Source organism: Leptonotus elevatus, chromosome 4, assembly GCF_054856555.1.
Source record: "Leptonotus elevatus isolate MCC_2025b chromosome 4, RoL_Lele_1.0, whole genome shotgun sequence".
Classification (NCBI taxonomy): Eukaryota; Metazoa; Chordata; class Actinopteri; order Syngnathiformes; family Syngnathidae; genus Leptonotus; species Leptonotus elevatus.
The window spans coordinates 5,117,700-5,135,129 of record NC_141242.1 but is presented as its reverse complement, the minus strand read 5'-3'; the positions used below and the strand labels follow the sequence as shown (position 1 = coordinate 5,135,129).

General features: G+C 37.4%; 2 protein-coding genes, 1 long non-coding RNA gene and 1 other non-coding gene across 10 annotated transcripts in view; 1 reads left to right on the top strand and 3 right to left on the bottom strand.

Moving 5' to 3' along the window:
• Nucleotides 1-1,404: 1,404 nt before the first annotated feature.
• parvb (parvin, beta) lies at nt 1,405-16,825 on the bottom strand. Of its 3 annotated transcripts, none has more exons than XM_086072837.1 (13): nt 16,549-16,825; nt 9,794-9,883; nt 8,844-8,914; nt 8,468-8,570; nt 7,101-7,241; nt 6,566-6,681; nt 6,423-6,481; nt 4,927-4,946; nt 3,883-3,944; nt 3,712-3,780; nt 3,470-3,571; nt 3,322-3,394; nt 1,405-1,772 (listed from the first exon to the last, which is right to left on the bottom strand). In XM_086072837.1, the coding sequence occupies exons 1-13, from the start codon at nt 16,643-16,645 to the stop codon at nt 1,696-1,698; spliced, it is 1,080 nt and encodes a 359-aa protein (XP_085928963.1). In that variant the 5' UTR covers nt 16,646-16,825; the 3' UTR covers nt 1,405-1,695. The 3 variants fall into 3 exon arrangements, with proteins under 3 accessions (XP_085928963.1, XP_085928965.1, XP_085928964.1); XM_086072839.1 differs by lacking the exon at nt 16,549-16,825 and adding an exon at nt 15,570-15,662; XM_086072838.1 differs by lacking the exon at nt 16,549-16,825 and adding an exon at nt 11,908-12,056.
• trnag-ucc (transfer RNA glycine (anticodon UCC)) lies at nt 7,362-7,433 on the bottom strand. Its single transcript has one exon. It is a non-coding gene; the product is annotated as a tRNA-Gly (tRNA).
• Nucleotides 12,127-17,430, top strand: part of LOC147175093 (uncharacterized) — an 8,001-nt gene continuing 2,697 nt past the window's right edge. The window contains exons 1-2 of the long non-coding RNA XR_015094529.1: nt 12,127-12,253; nt 14,884-14,961. This is a non-coding gene — a long non-coding RNA (uncharacterized LOC147175093). The remainder of the gene's footprint in view (nt 12,254-14,883; nt 14,962-17,430) is intronic.
• hdac10 (histone deacetylase 10) overlaps nt 16,971-17,430 on the bottom strand; it is a 7,810-nt gene continuing 7,350 nt past the window's right edge. For all 5 annotated transcript variants that reach the window (XM_086072830.1, XM_086072825.1, XM_086072829.1 and 2 more), the window contains one exon: nt 16,971-17,226. In XM_086072830.1, coding sequence (XP_085928956.1) covers nt 17,198-17,226 — 29 coding nt within the window. In that variant the 3' untranslated portion in view covers nt 16,971-17,197. The remainder of the gene's footprint in view (nt 17,227-17,430) is intronic.

Genomic DNA, 17,430 nt, shown 5'->3' with positions numbered 1-17,430 from the left:
ACAAAAGGGAGATTTCAGGCATTTTTTTTTCAGACAAAGCTGAGCGCATCACGGACACTGGGGTTTGAACCCCTAACCTGAGTTTGAAACCTTCATTTGAAACCCTAAAACCCAGTTTAAAACACAAATTTGAAACTCTAACGATAGTTTAAAACCCTCATTTGAAACTCTAAAATCAGTTTAAAACCCTACTTGAAACACTAAACCTGGTTTAAAACCCCAAATTTGAAACAGTAACTCTGGTTTAAAACTCTACTTTGAAACCCCAAACCTAGTTTAAAACTCTACGTTGGATCCCTAAACTTAGTTTAAAACCCTAACTTGAAAAGCTAACCCTAAGGGTTTAAAACCCTAACTTGGAACTCTAATCTTAGATAAAACATTCATTTAAAAACCTAAACTAAGTTTGAAACACTACTTTTAAACCCTAACACTAGTTTAAAACCCAAATTTGAAACAGTAACTCTAGTTTAAAACTCTACTTTGAATTCCTAAACCTTCCTATTTTAAACATTCGTAATTTGAAACACTAACCCCAATTTAAAACCATGACTCTGGTTTAAAACCCCAACTTGAAACTCTAACCCTCGTTAAAACATGAATTTAAAACCCTAAACTGAAATGCCAACTGTACCAAACCTTGGTTTGAAACCTTAATTTGAGAAATTATCAGTTTAAAAGCCTACTTGTAAACATAATGCTAACTTAAAACCCTAACGTTAGTTTTTAAAAACCCTAACTTGAAACAATAACCACAGTTTAAAACCTTACTTTTAAACCCCAACCCGAATTTGAAACCCCAACAAAAGTTCAGAACCCCAATTTGAAACCTAACCATAGTTTGAAACCCTACTTTAAAATCATAACCCTGTATATATTCAATTGATTTTGTATTATTTTTTTATTTTTTTACCTGAATACCACGTTGACGTTTGCAAAAGCTAACCAGTAACATCAGTGACATCTCGACAGCGTGAAATGCTTCATTTGAAGGGGACATTTTTAGTCTCTTCTTTTGTCATGAAAAAAAAGTACATTTGTATATGTTTCTGTTTTGCAGCAATTAGTGTTATAATATAGCTAAGTTTCATCATTATTCACAAATCTGTTGAAAACACTGGCGGAAATAGCTTTTTTTTTTTGCCACATGGCCCTGGTTGATCTCTTATACTCTGCTGCCACCCGCTGGCCGTTCTTTGTAATAACGACCATTGCGACCTCTTCAGGTCAGAAGCTGCATCAAAGCCTTCCTTATGCTCTTGCATAAAAAAAAACATAACAAATGTATAAATACGTTTTTGGGAGTGAAGGACAAAGTATTAAAAAAAACGTATTTACACATTTTTGGGTTTGAATGAGTTAAGACTCATGGAAACTCTTTCAAAATTGGGAGGAAAAAAAAAGTCATATATGTTTCCTTTAATATTCCCACAAAACACTTTCAGAACGAATATGAAGCGATTTAGTTAACGTGAGCGTTTACATTGAACATATTTTCAAATTGATGTTTACAGTCATGACATCCAAACACTTTTGTGACAGGAATAAATAAATACAGCATACAGAAGATGATAAAAAAAAAGAAAAGAAAAGCATTCCCAATGGTCTCTGACAATCTGACAACAGAATGACTTTTAAGTCCTTGTTTGTCACCTCAAACACACACGCACACGCGCGCGCGCACGCACGCATCTGTCACTCCGAGTTCTTGTAATTGGTGAACAGGTTGTAGAGAACTCTGAGGGTTGACTTGAGGTTCAGGTTGACCACATCTGCACAAAAGTAACAAAAGGTTGGATCATTCATCAAAAAAAAAAAAAAATATATATATATATATATTTATGGTGCGCTACCATTAAATTACAGCTAATCAATTAACGCTGCGTTCGTCTTATCGAGGACGAAGTAGGGCAAAAATAATAATTACCATAAGATGCATTGCGATCGCATCCACAAAGCTCATTTGCATATTGTAATTTTCTGTGCAGAACGAGGACTTTGGAAAGAAATGGTTTTGTTGAATAACATTAGAATGGATTGCAATTAGCATTCAAGGTTAAACAAGAGTTGGCCACAAAAGTAAAAAAATAAATAAATAAATAAAAAATAGTCCCCATTGACGTATGTATGATGCTGTGAGTGTCAGAAATAGATGAGAAAACAAGCGTGATCGTTTTTCTGCTCTCTTTTTCCACCTGTGCGGATCACGCAGAACGAGATAAAGACAACGCAATCAAGCAAATGCATCGCTTCATCTTTCCATTCCAGCCACTGACTGAAATGACCTTAAAGGCACAAAACGTTGATTAACCTTTAAGTAGTCCATCCGTCATGACTATTAGATTGCTTTTTTTTTTTTTTTTTACCTAATAGCATTCTATTTTATCATATGATCAATTTATGTATATTGATGCGTGGCGTGCTACAAGGCTGCCGACGGTTCATTCAATTACGCAGCAAAGTGATGGCCGAGGGTCCATTTCGCTTGGTGCTGGCTTTAAATATGATGCGAGGTTTCCCTCTAGTGGAAAGTTGCTCAGGATTGCAATAACTTCAAACGTGAGGTTCACAAAAAAAAAAAAAAAAAAAAAAAAAGGGGTTTCATTGGAAGCAACTGTAACTTTATGCACTTGAACATTAACACTGCTTTTGAATATGGGGGAGAAAAACAAACAAACTAAAACCCTCATTTGAAACCCTAACCCCGGATTGTAACCCTAACCCTAGTTTAAAACGCTAACCCGAGCTTGAACCCCGACTTTGAAACTCTAACCCCGGATTAAAACCCAAATGTCGTACCTGAAGGTAAAACGAGATCAAAACGAGCGGTTATTCTATTTCCTCTAAATGACACCAACGATAGTTTAAATACTAATTTGACAGCCTAACAATAATTTCAAACTCAAACCCTAATTTGAATCTCTAAATTTACGTCATTTAAAACCCCAATTTGAAACCCTAACCCAGGATTGAATTGTCCTCAAAATAAGATTCCCTCAAAATAAATTTGGGAAAATTCTACAAAAAAATGACTGACGTTACAAGAAACGTCGTAATATTACAAAGTAAAAATGTGTACAATTTTTGTTTTTTATTTTAATGGTCAGATTTCAACTTCACCAATGCAATTACTATGACTCTGTTGTTGCTAGGCAGAACTCATTGGACACAGTCATTGTGTGCCCCCATCCCCTGAAAAAATTTAGCCCACTTTGCCCAAAAGGACAATATGTCAGCAATGTGAATTATCGTAAATATAAAAAAAAAAAATACATATTTTTCGCCATAGCACCATCTGCTGGATATGTTGAGTGTCTTTACCTTCCGGTCTGGCTTTGGGCTTTTTCAGGCCGCCATCTTGCATGAGCTCAAAGGCGAACGCCACATTGTGGACCTGACAAAAAAATAAACAAAAAAAACGTCATATCAGCTTGTCAACTACAAGTTATCTTCATGATATGCAAATCACCTTCTGGTCGAAGTTCTCGGGGGTGAGGAAAAAATTGTACAAAGGCACGAAGTAGTCCTCCAACAGGCCCATCAGGAGGATCAGGTAGACGCCGTCAGCAAACTAAACACAAGACACAACAGATAGAAGTTGTTTAAGAGTTTATGATTTATTATATTTTGTGTTAGCGATAAGCTAACACTCGTTATTTCAAATGCTTGAAGGTGAAGATGTTGATGTGCACGTAGACAAAGTTGGAATACCTGAGATTCCAGCTCAGTGACTTCCAGGTTCAATTTGTTCAAGTGCTTGTTCACGAAGGTGATGAGTGACTAAAGGGAGAGCAAAAAAGGGAATCGTTATGCAAGAAATTCTTTAAAAGTCCGAATTTGAAAGGGTTCCGTTAGGAGAAAAAACAAAAAAGTGTTTCTCACTGTTTTGACCACATTGAGTTTGTCAGGCGCGTGATCCAGAAGCGTGTCAAAAGCGTCTCGTTCTGTTGAAGCAAACATAATGCATTTGTGGGAACGTTAAAATGTGTTGACGCTGCTTATTTTAACCATTAAAAAGTTAGTTTACCTGTTTTTAAAAGGTATTCTTTATTTTTCTCAAGCTGCTGTGACTTACTGGCATGATTACCGTAGATATATTGATGCTAACTTGTGCTAATCCTAACGTTAGCTAACATGAGCGGATTTTGTATTCTTTATTTTTGTCACGCTGTGGTGCCTTACTGGTAGGGGTGGGAATCTTTGAATCTCACGATTCGATTCGATTCCGATTTTTGGGCCTGCGATTCGATTCAGAATCGATCTTCGATTAAGAACGATTTTTGCTTCAAAAAGATTTGAGTGACAATGATTTTTGCTTCAATCTATAGATGTGCAAAAAATCATAATGATCTACTCCAGTCTGACTCGCTAATGCTAATTAGCGCGCTACTCGCGGCACTTTTATCACTCAAAAGAACGTCTCTAAAAAACACTTTTATTGGAATAACTTGATTGTGACTTTTTCCTTCTACTCTCGAATGTGGCTACAACTTAACAGTGTATTAGACCGCGTGGAACCACACTGCCCCTAAGTGGCCAAATCGGGTACAACATGAACAGCGCTCCAAATAAAGGCACACACTGACAAAGGCAAGACAGTATAAAATAATTTCAATAAAATCGATTTTGGGACATTAAAAATAGATTCTGAATCGTACTAAGTGAGAATCGATTTTCTATTCCCCCCCCCCACTTACTGGTATATTGAATGTATTTATGCTAACTTCTAACGCTAGTCAATGTTAAACTAGAATTGGTTTTCTGCGCTGCTCTTATGTTGATCTGGCAAATTGTGTCGTTGCATATAGTTTCGCCAAACTACTCTAACCTTCGAAAATGTTAGAAAAGTTGACTTATTTTAGAATTTGAAAATGTGAAACTCATATATTACACAAGAAAAATAACAAAGACAAAATAAATACTTACCAAATCTTCCCATCATCATTCTGGAAAGCAAACAGACCCAAAAAAGGACTATTAAGTTTGTTACGTATATCAGTGCAAATTTGTGAAAACAGTGTTTCCTCGACTTACGAGTTAAGTTTTTTGAGATATGAGCAAAAACTTGAGTTACTTCTTATTAGTGCTCGCTAAGGTGGCAGAGAACACAAGCGGCCGTTTAGCTGATGGTGAATATTTTTCACATTCTGTATTGAATCAATGCGCAGTAACTTTGTCTTAAAAATAGTGCTGTCAAAGTTAAAACGTTAACTGATTAATTATTCACAAAAAAATGATCGCATTAATCATGAATTAACGCAGATTGATCGCAATTTTGACCATAGATGATCCTTTAGCGGATGGCTACGTTTAAGGTAGCATAGGTTGTGTTTGAGCAACAAACATCATTACATGCATTAAAGTAAAGCATTTAATAAATGTTTGCGTATCACATTTAGAATATTTGTTCATGTCAAAATATTGGGGTCATTTTTTTGCATTTAAAATTATGCAAGAAATTAACTGATTAGAAAAAGATGAGGATGAAAAAATGTTGAAGACTTCCTCATGATATTAAATGTCAAAAGAATTAACACATAAACGTTGCTCTTCAAATTTGGGGGGGGGGAAATGTTGATAAAAAAGCCTTTTTTTATTCAGCGATTAATCGTGATGAATCAAAATTCTAAAATGTGATTAATCTGATTAAAAATGTAATCGTTTGACAGCTCTACTTAAAAAACAAACAAACAAAACACGCTAGCTTAATGCTAACACTGTAAAACAAAGTAGATGGACAGTCTTCTTCTTTGTTAGGCTGGAACAGATTAACTCATTCACTGCCATTGACGGCTATAGACGTCAAAAATTCATTTGAACTATTTCTATGAGTTTCACTTTTTTTTTTAACTTTTGTTAACAAGAGTATGAAATTCTTAATTTATCACATGTATGAAATTTGTGATGAATCGTGAGTTAACTATTGAAGTCATGCGATTAATTACAATTAAAAAATGTAATCGTCTGACGCCCCTAATTTTTAATAATCTTTTCTTCTTCTTTTTTAAATAGCGGCAACAGGTGATTACATTTTTTTTTTAAATTGTAATTAATCACATGACTTCACTCGTTAGCTCAAGATTAATCAGGAATTTTATATCTGTTCTAAATGTACAATCAATTTTTTTCTAGGTTTTCATACTCTTGTTAACAAAAGTGGAGAAAAAAATGTGAAACTAAAAGAAATAGTTCTAATGAATTTTTTTTAACGTATATAGTCGTCAATGGCAGTGAGTGAACGAGTTAACGGCATTTTCATTTATTCCAATGTAGGAAATGCTTTGAGATACGATAAAAGTCAAGGCACCACTGTTTGTCTAACACAGATTAGAACAACACCATAAAACCTGTCAAGTCTGCAGTAATTAAAAGTGTCAATGGAGCGATCATCATGGATGGAAAGATGAGGAAAGAGTTCTCACTCGGTGGTGCTGGTCAACTCCTTGTTCACGAGGGCAGTCTGCAGGACGCCCTCTCGCTTCTGCTCGAACAACAACAACAACGGCGGGTGAATAATTCAAGTCGCCAAAGTCGCATGATGTCATTATCAGGGGCGGGGCTTCACCTTCACCACCACCACCTTGGCGGAGACGTGCTCGGGCAGCCTGATGGCCGCCTGGAAGTGCGTGGCCAGCGACACCAGCAGGTGCACGATGGCCACCAGGTTCTTGGAGTGGATGGCTGCAAAAAAACATTCGCATGAAATATTTACGTGCATGTTTTGGTTTTCTTCACATGAATACGGCTCAATTTTGTTTGAAAAAAATTCAAGACAGCTCAATTGGAATGTGTCGGTGTACCTAATGAAGTGTCTGGGGTGTGCGTACTATATATCTGCCTTCCAAGCAGTTGACCCGGGTTCGATTCCCGGCCAACGCATATCACTTAAAAATATATATTTTTTTGGGGTACTAGAACATTATTTAATTTCATTTGTCAGGCTCTTTTTTTTTTTGTATGTCATTGTGAATGCCGATGAATACATTTGATGGTAAAGGTGTACCTAATGAAGTGGTGACTTCTGAACTAACTAAATAAAAATAATAACCACCGAACAACATATGAACAAATTGGACTCGGCGGTGAAATTGAGCACTCACAATCCACACTCCACTCGATGGACCAGCCGTGAGGACGCAGCAGCTCGTTTACGGCCTCCAGAACCGTTTGCAGCTTCTGCTTCTGGCCGATCTCCGACTGGGTCACCTCGGCCACGTTCAGCTTCCGGCCCGACAGCTTTTCTGGAAGGAGGAGAACGATACTTCAAATCGATTCTCAATTAAAACAATTGATTAGGCCCACGATGGGGCTTAGTAGATGAGAATGAATTCAATTAGCATCCTATCATCATTCACAATATATGCATTGGCCGGGAATCGAACCCGGGTCAACTGCTTGGAAGGCAGCTATGCTTACCACTATACCACCAACGCAGACATTAGGTGAAGAATGTGGAATGTTCAGAATTGAACATAATACATGAAAACATTTATATTGTTTCGTGAAGAAAGTTGAAATAATAATAATAATAATACAGTAAAAATAATAATAGTAATAATAATAAAGTTTATTGTCACAAGAATAAAGTGTAATATTATAAGGGGGAAAAATCTAGTGTTAAACAAATAAAGGAAATAATATTACATGACATGAAAAGAGTAGTCATATTCCCAGAATAAAAGTCATAATGAGAAAGTGGTTTAAAAAAAAAAACTGAATACATAAGTACATAATAAGGATCACACTATTTTTTTTTTTATTAAAATTTGAGTATTACAAGAAAATACATCTGAGGACATTCATTACAAAAAAAAACACACATGTTTACTCATTAATATGTTTTTAAATAAATAATAAGCAATAAATAATAACTGAAATATTACAAGAGAAAATGTATTGTTACTATCACAAGAACAAAAGTCATAAAATTACAACGAAAAAGTTATTATTTTACAAAAAATGTTGCATTGTAGAAAATAAAATGGTACTATTAAAATAAATAAATTGCATTATGAGAATAAGTCATACTATAAAAGTACCAGAATAGTCGTAATATTACAAGAAAAATAAATTACAATTTTGTGAAATTAATTGTCAAAATAAATTATTTTGAGAAAAACTCAAATTACTAAAATAAAGTTGTTAATTCAAAGGAAAAATATTGTTACCTGAAGAGAATCCAAATATTACTAGAGAAAAAGTTTTATTGTTATGAGAAAAGAAAAAAAGTTAATTATGAGAAAAAAGTCATTGTATTACAAAAAATAAAAGCAAAAAATAAAAGCATCAAAAGAAAAAAAAGTTGTAATATTTTTTATGTATAAAATCATAATTCACCAGATGTCACATAATTAATGTCAATAAAATAAATGGAATATGATATGAGCAATGACACATAACGGTCACTGGGGGGAGTCCAAGAGCGCAAACGAGGGATAACGACCTGCTGGCTTCCCTTGTGACTCACCAAAAAGCTTCTGCAGTACTTGACCATCATAGCAGTCCTCCTCCAGGTCCTTCACAATGATCCTGTCCTCCTCCAGCTCACTGTTGATCCAGTCAATCAGCACCTGTACACAGGTACAGAAGATAGAAAAAGTCTACACACCCCTGTTCAAATGCCAGCTTTGTGTCATACAAGGTAAATCGGTTCAAAACGTTTTTCCCACCAGTGAAGTGAACTACAACCTGTTCAATTTCAATAAACAACAGGGATAATGCAGTTGCAAAAGTGAGCACACCCTCTAGTGTTCAGAAGTAACCAATCAAATCACACGCTTGACACGTGACATTTATTTTCCTTTCTGGCAGAAGTCCGAAGTTATCATGCTAACAAATGTTACCTTGAGCAAATCTTTGAACTTGGGGTCATCCCGCGACGTCGGGTCCAGCATGATCCTCTCGGCGTTCTCTTCTGGCAGAGACAAGGTGAGAAGAGCTTTTTCAACTGTTATTTTTTACCCCCCCCCCCTCCCTTTCACACATGTTGAGTGCAGACATGTTTTAGTCCCCGGTGAGGATGAAGAATTGCGAGCCGTTAAAAACGCCAGGAGCCATTTTTGCTGCGAGGAGGGGAAAAAAGGCGCCGCATCTTCTTTTCATTTCCTGCTCCTCCACTTTCACCGCCGCCTCCTCATCAATCACCAGCTCCTCTGTGGCCTCGCGTAGGCCACCTTAAATTAAGCTCAGCATGGACAGTCGCAGTTGCAAGTTTCTTCAGATTTTAAAATTGTTTTGCAACATTATTGAAATCCACTGTACTATTATGCAGTTTGAACATTAACATTGTCCATAAATATAGGAAAGAAGGAGAGAAAAAAAGTACTCAAATAATGAAAAGTCCAATAAAAATTGTACCTAAATAAATACTTAAAAACAAGATGAAATACTACGGAAGCATATTGCATTCACTTGGAGAAAAAAAACCTCCTGTTTTTCTGACTAATTTTTTTGGGTTGCTTTGTTTTTTTGAGTATTTTTTTTCTTTCTGTTTTTCAGAATATTTTTTTCAGTTTTACTGAATTTTTTTTTGTCAAATAATATTCAGAAAAACAGGCTGAATTTTTTTTTCCAGAAAAACAGGAGAAAAAATTACTCAGAAAAACAGGGAAAAAAATATTTGTAAAAAAAACAGAAAAACATTTATTTAAAAAAACAAGGAAAACATATTCAAAAAAACAACGCTCCCCCAAAAAAATTTGTCAGAAAAACAGGACTTTTTTTTTCAAGTGAATGTAATACACTTCCGTAAAATACAAATGTTAAAAAAAAATGTTTTATTGTGTGTTCGTACCCAGCAGAGTGTCCTCGGGATGGACGTTGGTCCCAGAGGGCAGCATTGGAGCGTTGATGGCATTTTTGCCTTCCTCGTGGAGGTCACTCACTAATCGCACAAACACACGACAATGCCTGATTAGTGGTGTGAAATTGCAATCGCGCGTTGATAATTGGACAATAAAATGAATCAAACGAATTCTAGCTAATACTGACATTTACATTGGTATCTACAAAGGGTGGGAATCTTTGAATGTCTCACGATTCGATTCGATTCAGAATCGATTTTTGCTTCAATCTATAGATGTGCAAAAAATCGTAATGATCTACTCCAGTCTGACTTGCTAATGCTAATTAGCGCGCTACTCGCGGCACTTTTATCACTCAAAAGAACGGCTCCACGCTGAAAAAACAAACAAACTTTCATTGGAATAACTTGATCGTGACTTTTTCCTTCTACTCTCAAATGTGGCTACAACTTAACAGTGTATTAGACCGCGTGGAACCACACTGCCCCTAAGTGGCCAAATTGGGTACAACATGAACAGTGCACACAGACAAAGGCAAGACAGTATAAAATGATTTTAATAAAATCGATTTTGGGACATTTAAAATCGATTCTGAATCGTACTAAATGAGAATTCTTATGAGAATCGATTTTTTGGCACATGTCTAGTATCTACTGTGCTATTTTGTAGTGTTTCACTTGGCTGCACTGTTTCATGTTGGTCAATGTCAAGATGGGCAAATGGCGGCCCGCAGGCTGCATGCGGCCCACAACCACACTCAGAATGGGCCCTCAAGGAATGTCACCCCCCCCCCCCTTGTGAAACTGTCAACTTGGACTAGAAACTTGGACTGGTGATTATATTTTGAAATGCTTCGGATGATGCACAGCCAATATAAAAAGTCTACACACCCCTGTTCAGAACTCAAAACAATCAACAAAAACAGACCAATCTTTTAAAACTTTTGAAATCTTTTCAAGAGGGTAAGTAAAAATAAACAAATGTTATAATGTGGTTGCACAAGTGTGCACACCCTCTTCTAAATGGTAATGTGGCGGTGTTCAGAATAACTAATCAAAATGAGTGAGTCAGTACACACCATCCACCATTTCAAATGTCTCCAATTAATTAATAAAGCTCAGATGTTCTTGTAGGCTTTTCCTGACATTTTTCACACCCAGGTATTGAGGGCGTGCCCACATGTAAAACCAAATTATTTTACTTGTTTATTTTCACTTCCCCACTCAAAAATATGCGTTTTTAACCACATAATAGTTAGTGGTGGATTAAGTGCCTGCTGTAGAACCACTGGTCTTGTGTATATGCATATAAACCATATACAGTTTCTCCCCCCAATAATGGACATTATAAGATTATCATTACATACTTTTTCATGTTAATGTCGTTGCTTCTGTTTTTTGTTTTTTTCCACGGATTTTCAAAAACTGCTGCCAGAGAGAGACACTTGCTCACTTTTTCCACGGGCCACATGATGTTACATCAACATCTTTATCTCTTCGTGTTTCCTGTTTGGCCACAGAAACCAAGCCTTTCGGAATTTAGCTAAAAAATTGGGACATGCAAGTGCTGCTGAGATGGCGCAAATAAATCAAAGTAAACACGACCAGGGTTGAAAGATAATCAATACCGGATTTCACTTTGAAAAATTCGACTTTTCCCCTTAATGGACGCATTCATTTTATAAACTTCCATGAGACATTTATAAAGTACTAAAAAAGGTTTTATGGCTGTATATCATTGAAAGCAGTCGTTTACATCTGCTTGGGTGGAAGGCGTCCACTCCACGTTTCCTATCTGATACTGCAGAGTCCCTTTTAGCCGAGAATCTCCTCATGGATCAACATTTGGCTGCATAATTACAGAGCAGGATTGCCGTATTTCATCCTAATTGCGCCGCTCCCCCCCCCCCCCAGTGACCCATTTGCCTGCATTACGCCCGCTTTCGATGTCAAGTACAACCTGCATCAAAGACCTCCACTGGGGCAAGCAAAATTCAGCACAAACATCCGCCTATTGACAAAAACTCAAATACAACACATGCTGATTTGCATCATTTGCGAACCGGAAGCCACTTCTTATTTGTAGAAAAGCTCATCAAAAGTACCTGGTTTCTTCCTCTTGGTTCCACAAAGCAGCCCCGCCATGTCCCCACTTTCTACTCCTGATGGAAGTGCGCGCACGATGCAGTAAATGCATGCACGGTATATTCAATGCGTGTGTCAATATGTGTGAGTAGGGCCGAACAGTAGCAGGAGTGGGGGGGGGGGGGGGCGTGTTTATTTCTGTCACAAACCTCCTCCCCACCTCAGAGGTCTAGTTACTGGAGATACATGTGTGTGTGTGTGTGTGTGTGTGCGTGCGCAACAGTGTTAAGAAGATCCAGTGGAAGTTAGTGTGACGTAATATGTTGGAGATGATCACCAGTGGTCATGCAGATGGCAAACATCGGAGTGGGTTGCGCTATGATTAGCACTGTTGCTACTTTGAGATTTTGCTAGCTTTCCATTTCCTGTTTAGCTAACACAACAATTGGCTTGATTAGTCAATATAGAGTATTATTTTAAACTTGAACAGAATGTGTTTGCCACTTCTGTACTAAAGCCTCCGCTAACGTGCAGTACTTACTAGCAACAATTGCTATGAAGCGCGAACGGAAAGAAGCCAGTGTTGTTGACAACTTATCGATTTGGTTGCTACATTTGACTTTGTTTCGCTTTTCGAACATCGCGTCACATTGTTTTTCATTTGGGTGAATCATTTGTTCATTTGTTCATTGCGAATGCAAAAAGTTTGGCATGAAGGAGAACCGAGTGAAGGCGTAGATTCCTGCCTTAGCTTCATAAGCTAGCCGCTAACTTGCTAGCTGCCTCATGCCTGTCACTTGTGGTCAATCAATTTATTTTACACACAAAAAAAAGAAAATTGTACACATTAGTTGTTGTTGATGTCCAAGGCTATAGTTTGGACCTCAGGATTATTACAAACGAAATTGATCTTCATTGGAAATCGGCCAATTATAGTGTATCTAATTTTCCGCACATCACTGAAGCGTGGTCATCATGTTTGTACCTATCTAAGCCATCCCCCCCCAAAAAAATAGGATTCCACACAGTTTTTCTTCTTCTAGTCTAGCTGACTGTCTAACTCAGCATAAATGTCATGTTTCAATGAGCCGCCAAACGAAGCCTTTAATACGTCTTACTTGCAGCAGGCAATCAATCAGGCAGTGACTCTATTACGGCTAACACAATTACGCTAATTCAATCCAGAGCAGAGCCGGCAACCCTGTTTTTTTTTTTTTTTGCGGACTTCCTTTTCATATCTTCTGTTCCAGCGCCCCCAAAACATTTTCACAAATATTTTTTAATGCGTTTTTTTTTTTTATGAGAAAAGTAGCACCCTACAGTATTGCAGTATAATTTTATATAATCTTAAAAAGTAAACAGTTTTTTGCATCATGGTAATGGCATTGTGATGCTCCTTCTGGCGTGCCTGTCTTGGCCACCAGGGGGCAATACAGACATATCAGACATTAATTTGATAATGAAACACAGAAGAAACTACAGTACGCTGCTATCATGTTTTTTTCTCTCCCAGAGGATAAAGAATATATGCCCGTGAGTATTGTTGAATGCACTCTCTCCATTTGCTGCTACCTCTTCTGCTTTCCGCAGCATTGATGCTAGCTACGTTAGCCCGTCTATGGCATTCTGCATTGTGTGTTAGCTTTAAGATGGTGGACTTTGCGTAAGGTTTGGTTAGATTGTGTAATTATATTTGCTTTATATTTAGTTTTAGATTGAAGGTTGAAGCAAGTAAGCTTCTTTTTGTCAGTAAAATGTAAAGTGACTTTGTGGATGCCTTGTTTATTTAAAAAAAACAAAGAGAGAGACATTAATGTACTGATAAAAAATAAGTGAGTAAAATCCCCTCCACGATCTTAAAAGCAATAAAAAATAACAATATTATTAACTCATTCACTGCCATTGACGACTATAGATGTCATAAATTAACGTAAGCTATTTCTATGAGTTAAACCTTTTTTTCAATTAATTTAATTTGTTATGAAAACCTAGAAAACAAATACTGTACATTTATAACAGACATAAAATTTGTGATTAGTCAACTAGTGAAGTCATGTGATTAATTACAATTTTAAAAAAATTAAATCGCCTGACGCCCCTAATTAAAAAACATTTAAATTAAAAATAAGGGGCGTCAGACGATTACAATTTTTTTTAAATTGTAATTAATCACAAGTAACTAAAGATTAATCACAAATGTTATATCTGTTCCAACTTTACAATAATTTTCCCCCTAGGTTTTCATACTCTTGTTTGCAAAAGTGGGAAAAAAAATGTTAAACTAATAGAAATAGCTCAAATGTATTTTTGACGTCTATAGTCGTCAATGGCAGTGAATGAGTTAAGTAAATACAAGCTCTTGCAAGATCTATGTTCCAAATGTACCGTACGGTGGCGTAGGCCTGAAAGATAATTTTGAGTACGACAGTCGCGTGGGTCAATATTGTCCAAGAATTTGAAGTCCCTCCAATGAAGGCTTTCAACAGTTTACTAATCAAAGATGTGAGCAGCGAACAAAAACAAACAATGACGCTGAAGCGAGCGAGTTGGACAGGAGGGAGTGGGAGACAGGATATAAATAAAGCAGCATTATATGGAGGCGACAGAGTGGCTCTTAAATATAGCGCCGGTTATTTACACCAGACTGGGGAGGAACACAAGCTCACAGATGACAGAAGGGGGGGGGGGGGGGGGGCACCTCTCTGCATATCTTTATAGTGTCGAATAGAGAATACAATTTGGGGGAGGCCGAGGAGTTGAATACTGAAGACACAATGGAGAACTATAACGGTTGAGTGAAGGCTAAAAATTGTCCGTAGGTGTGAATCCTTGTTTATTTATATGTGCCCTGTGATTGGCTGGTGACCAGAGGATGCGCACTTGTACAGAAAAAAAAAAAGAGGATGTTTTAAATACGCCCCCCTAGTGGCAGCGAGCAGAATAGGTGATCCGTATGATTGTATGCTCTGGTTGAGTGGAAATATGTTTTTCCTTAGGACGGGAAACGTTCTCATCCTAACGAGACTTCTCCTGGGCCGGGAACATCAGCTGATAAGACACGTCACAACTGTCAGGTAAAGCACAACCTTTTTTTTTTGTCTTAAAAAACATAGGACTATATCGATTTGTAGACGAGATTACCTTCTTTTTTTTTTTTTGCCATAATCAAACTAGGCCCTGCATTGACATTTTCACTCAGAAATGCAAACCAAAAATGTAATTAATAGAATCTTCCATGCTAGCATACGGTGGACTATTTTCTCATCTTAATGAGAAAGTTTCTCAAGAAAGTTTCTAATGAGGATGAGAACAAGAACGTTTTCTCATCCTAATGAGAAACATATTTGAATATTTTCCCCCACCCCAACTTCAAACAGGTGAGTTTTCCAGCACCCCCCCCCCCCCCCCAAGACAAAACAAAAAAACATGAACACGTGAATTTGAGAATATTGAACCACAATTCTATGGGAACATGAACTATGAACTTTGCTTAGTTAATCCTCACTTTACAACCAATTTCCACAAGCAGCAACAATTTTGTCGTAACTCGCGTTCACTAACGTACCCTAACACAGTAGTAAAGCCACAATTACAATGAAACACACATGTAAGCCATAAAAATATAAAACTTTCAATCAAAAAAGTTTGTATTCCCCCCCCCCAATATAAAACCAGAACTTACTATTGGCAGTCGTCATTCAAGAGCAAGCAAGTCGTGTTTAAGTCGTGCAAGTGAATGTCAACCGTAAAATGCAAGATTATACATAGTCAGGATGTGATGACCGCTCGTTCCTTAAAAAAAGCAACTCATAGATGTGACAGACTGACACTTCGACCTTGTCACAAACACACACACTTCCTGTCAGTTAACCCCCCCCCCCCCCCCCCCCCAAAAAAAACCTGCAGCAATCTGGACTCATGTGAGAGACTTATCGCAACTAAATTGCGTCCTAGATAACTTGGACAACTCGAAAAGGGGGCGGGAAAAAAAAAAGAAGAGGATTACAAAATGCTGACATGAAAAAATAACTTTTCAGCAAAAAGTTACACAACTTTCCCCGATTGCCACTCATCGTTAGGGTGTTTCCTCTTGAGAATAAAGTCACCACACCCGACCAAAAAACCACAACAGCTGCAAGATGAGACATTAGAAAACATTAGGCGATATATTAGCAATAATATCTCCTATTATCATCATGCAGGGACACGGTTTGATTGTAGAATAGGACAGTCACATCTATAATGGACTTTGGGCAGTCCTCTACCAACTTGTAGACCACCCTCAGTGAATACACACAGCTGTCTCTTTTACCACACACACACACTAGCTCAAAATAAGTTAAGGCAAACTCTAACGCGTGTGTTTAAAATGTAAATAAGACTATTTATATTTCTCTTGAATATAGTGGTAATATGTGCTTCTAATTATGTCTCTATTACTCCGCATGAATGATACTCGGAGCATGCTTTTAGCTCAGACACATTGTTTGTGGTCACTCAAGGAACTAATATAAAACTGACGTCATCGATATTGTAAACAAGCCCGCATTTAATTAAGAGTACCACGTGATCGCAGCGCAAACAGAAAATAAAACAAGGCGTATGATCAATAATAATAATAATAATAATAAAACTATAGAAAATATAAATTAATGGCTTACCTTCTTTGGCTTTCTTCCTCCGAACCAAGCTGCCCCCGAGTCTGCCCAGAAAAGACTCGTCCTTTTTGCTTTTGACGGACTGCGAGTTGGCGGACATCTTTCACACTAAGCGTGTGACCATGTGAGCGTGTCGCTCTCTCTCTCGCACACACACGCCACACACTCACTCACTCACACACACACACACGCACAATAGTGATGACAATCAGGGGACGGTGCATGCGAACGCACACACACACACACCGGCCAAGTCAAGGGCAGACGGGCTGCTTGGACGACGTACTGAGTGAGACTCACATGGACCAGTGCGTCAGTTCACAGCGCCCCCAAAAGGCTGGATGTGGAAGTACACACGGTAGACGCATGATGGAATGAATGTCAATTATTTTTAATTTAGTATAAAAAGTTGTATTCAAAAGTTGACTCAAAAATGAAAAGGATTTTAGGTTCTTTGAAGTTTGTTCCCCCTTTAAAAAATAAAATAAAATTATAGGTGTGATGGCTGCCTCTCGCTCAGCCAGCTGGGACTGTGGTGAGAATGTCTGCGTCACAGTTCTGAGGTAGTAAAGGGTTCGAGTCCTGGCTTTGGCCTTCCTGTGTGGAGTTTGTATGCTCTCCCCATGCTTGCGTGGGTTGAAAAAAAAAAGCTTCAGTTGTCCTCAGCTTCACTTTCTTGTACTGTTTTGATAACAAAATAGGACAATAAACATGTTAAAAAAACAACAATACTTTGCAATAAGTAGTTTTAGTCTTCATTCAAAATAAAAAAAATGTCAAAATTGGATCCTTAAGAATTAATTATTCATTTAAAAAGCAAGAAAAATTGATATAATGTACATAACGTATAGACTTGGGATTGGGTCGTCCGTTAAATCCGGTTGT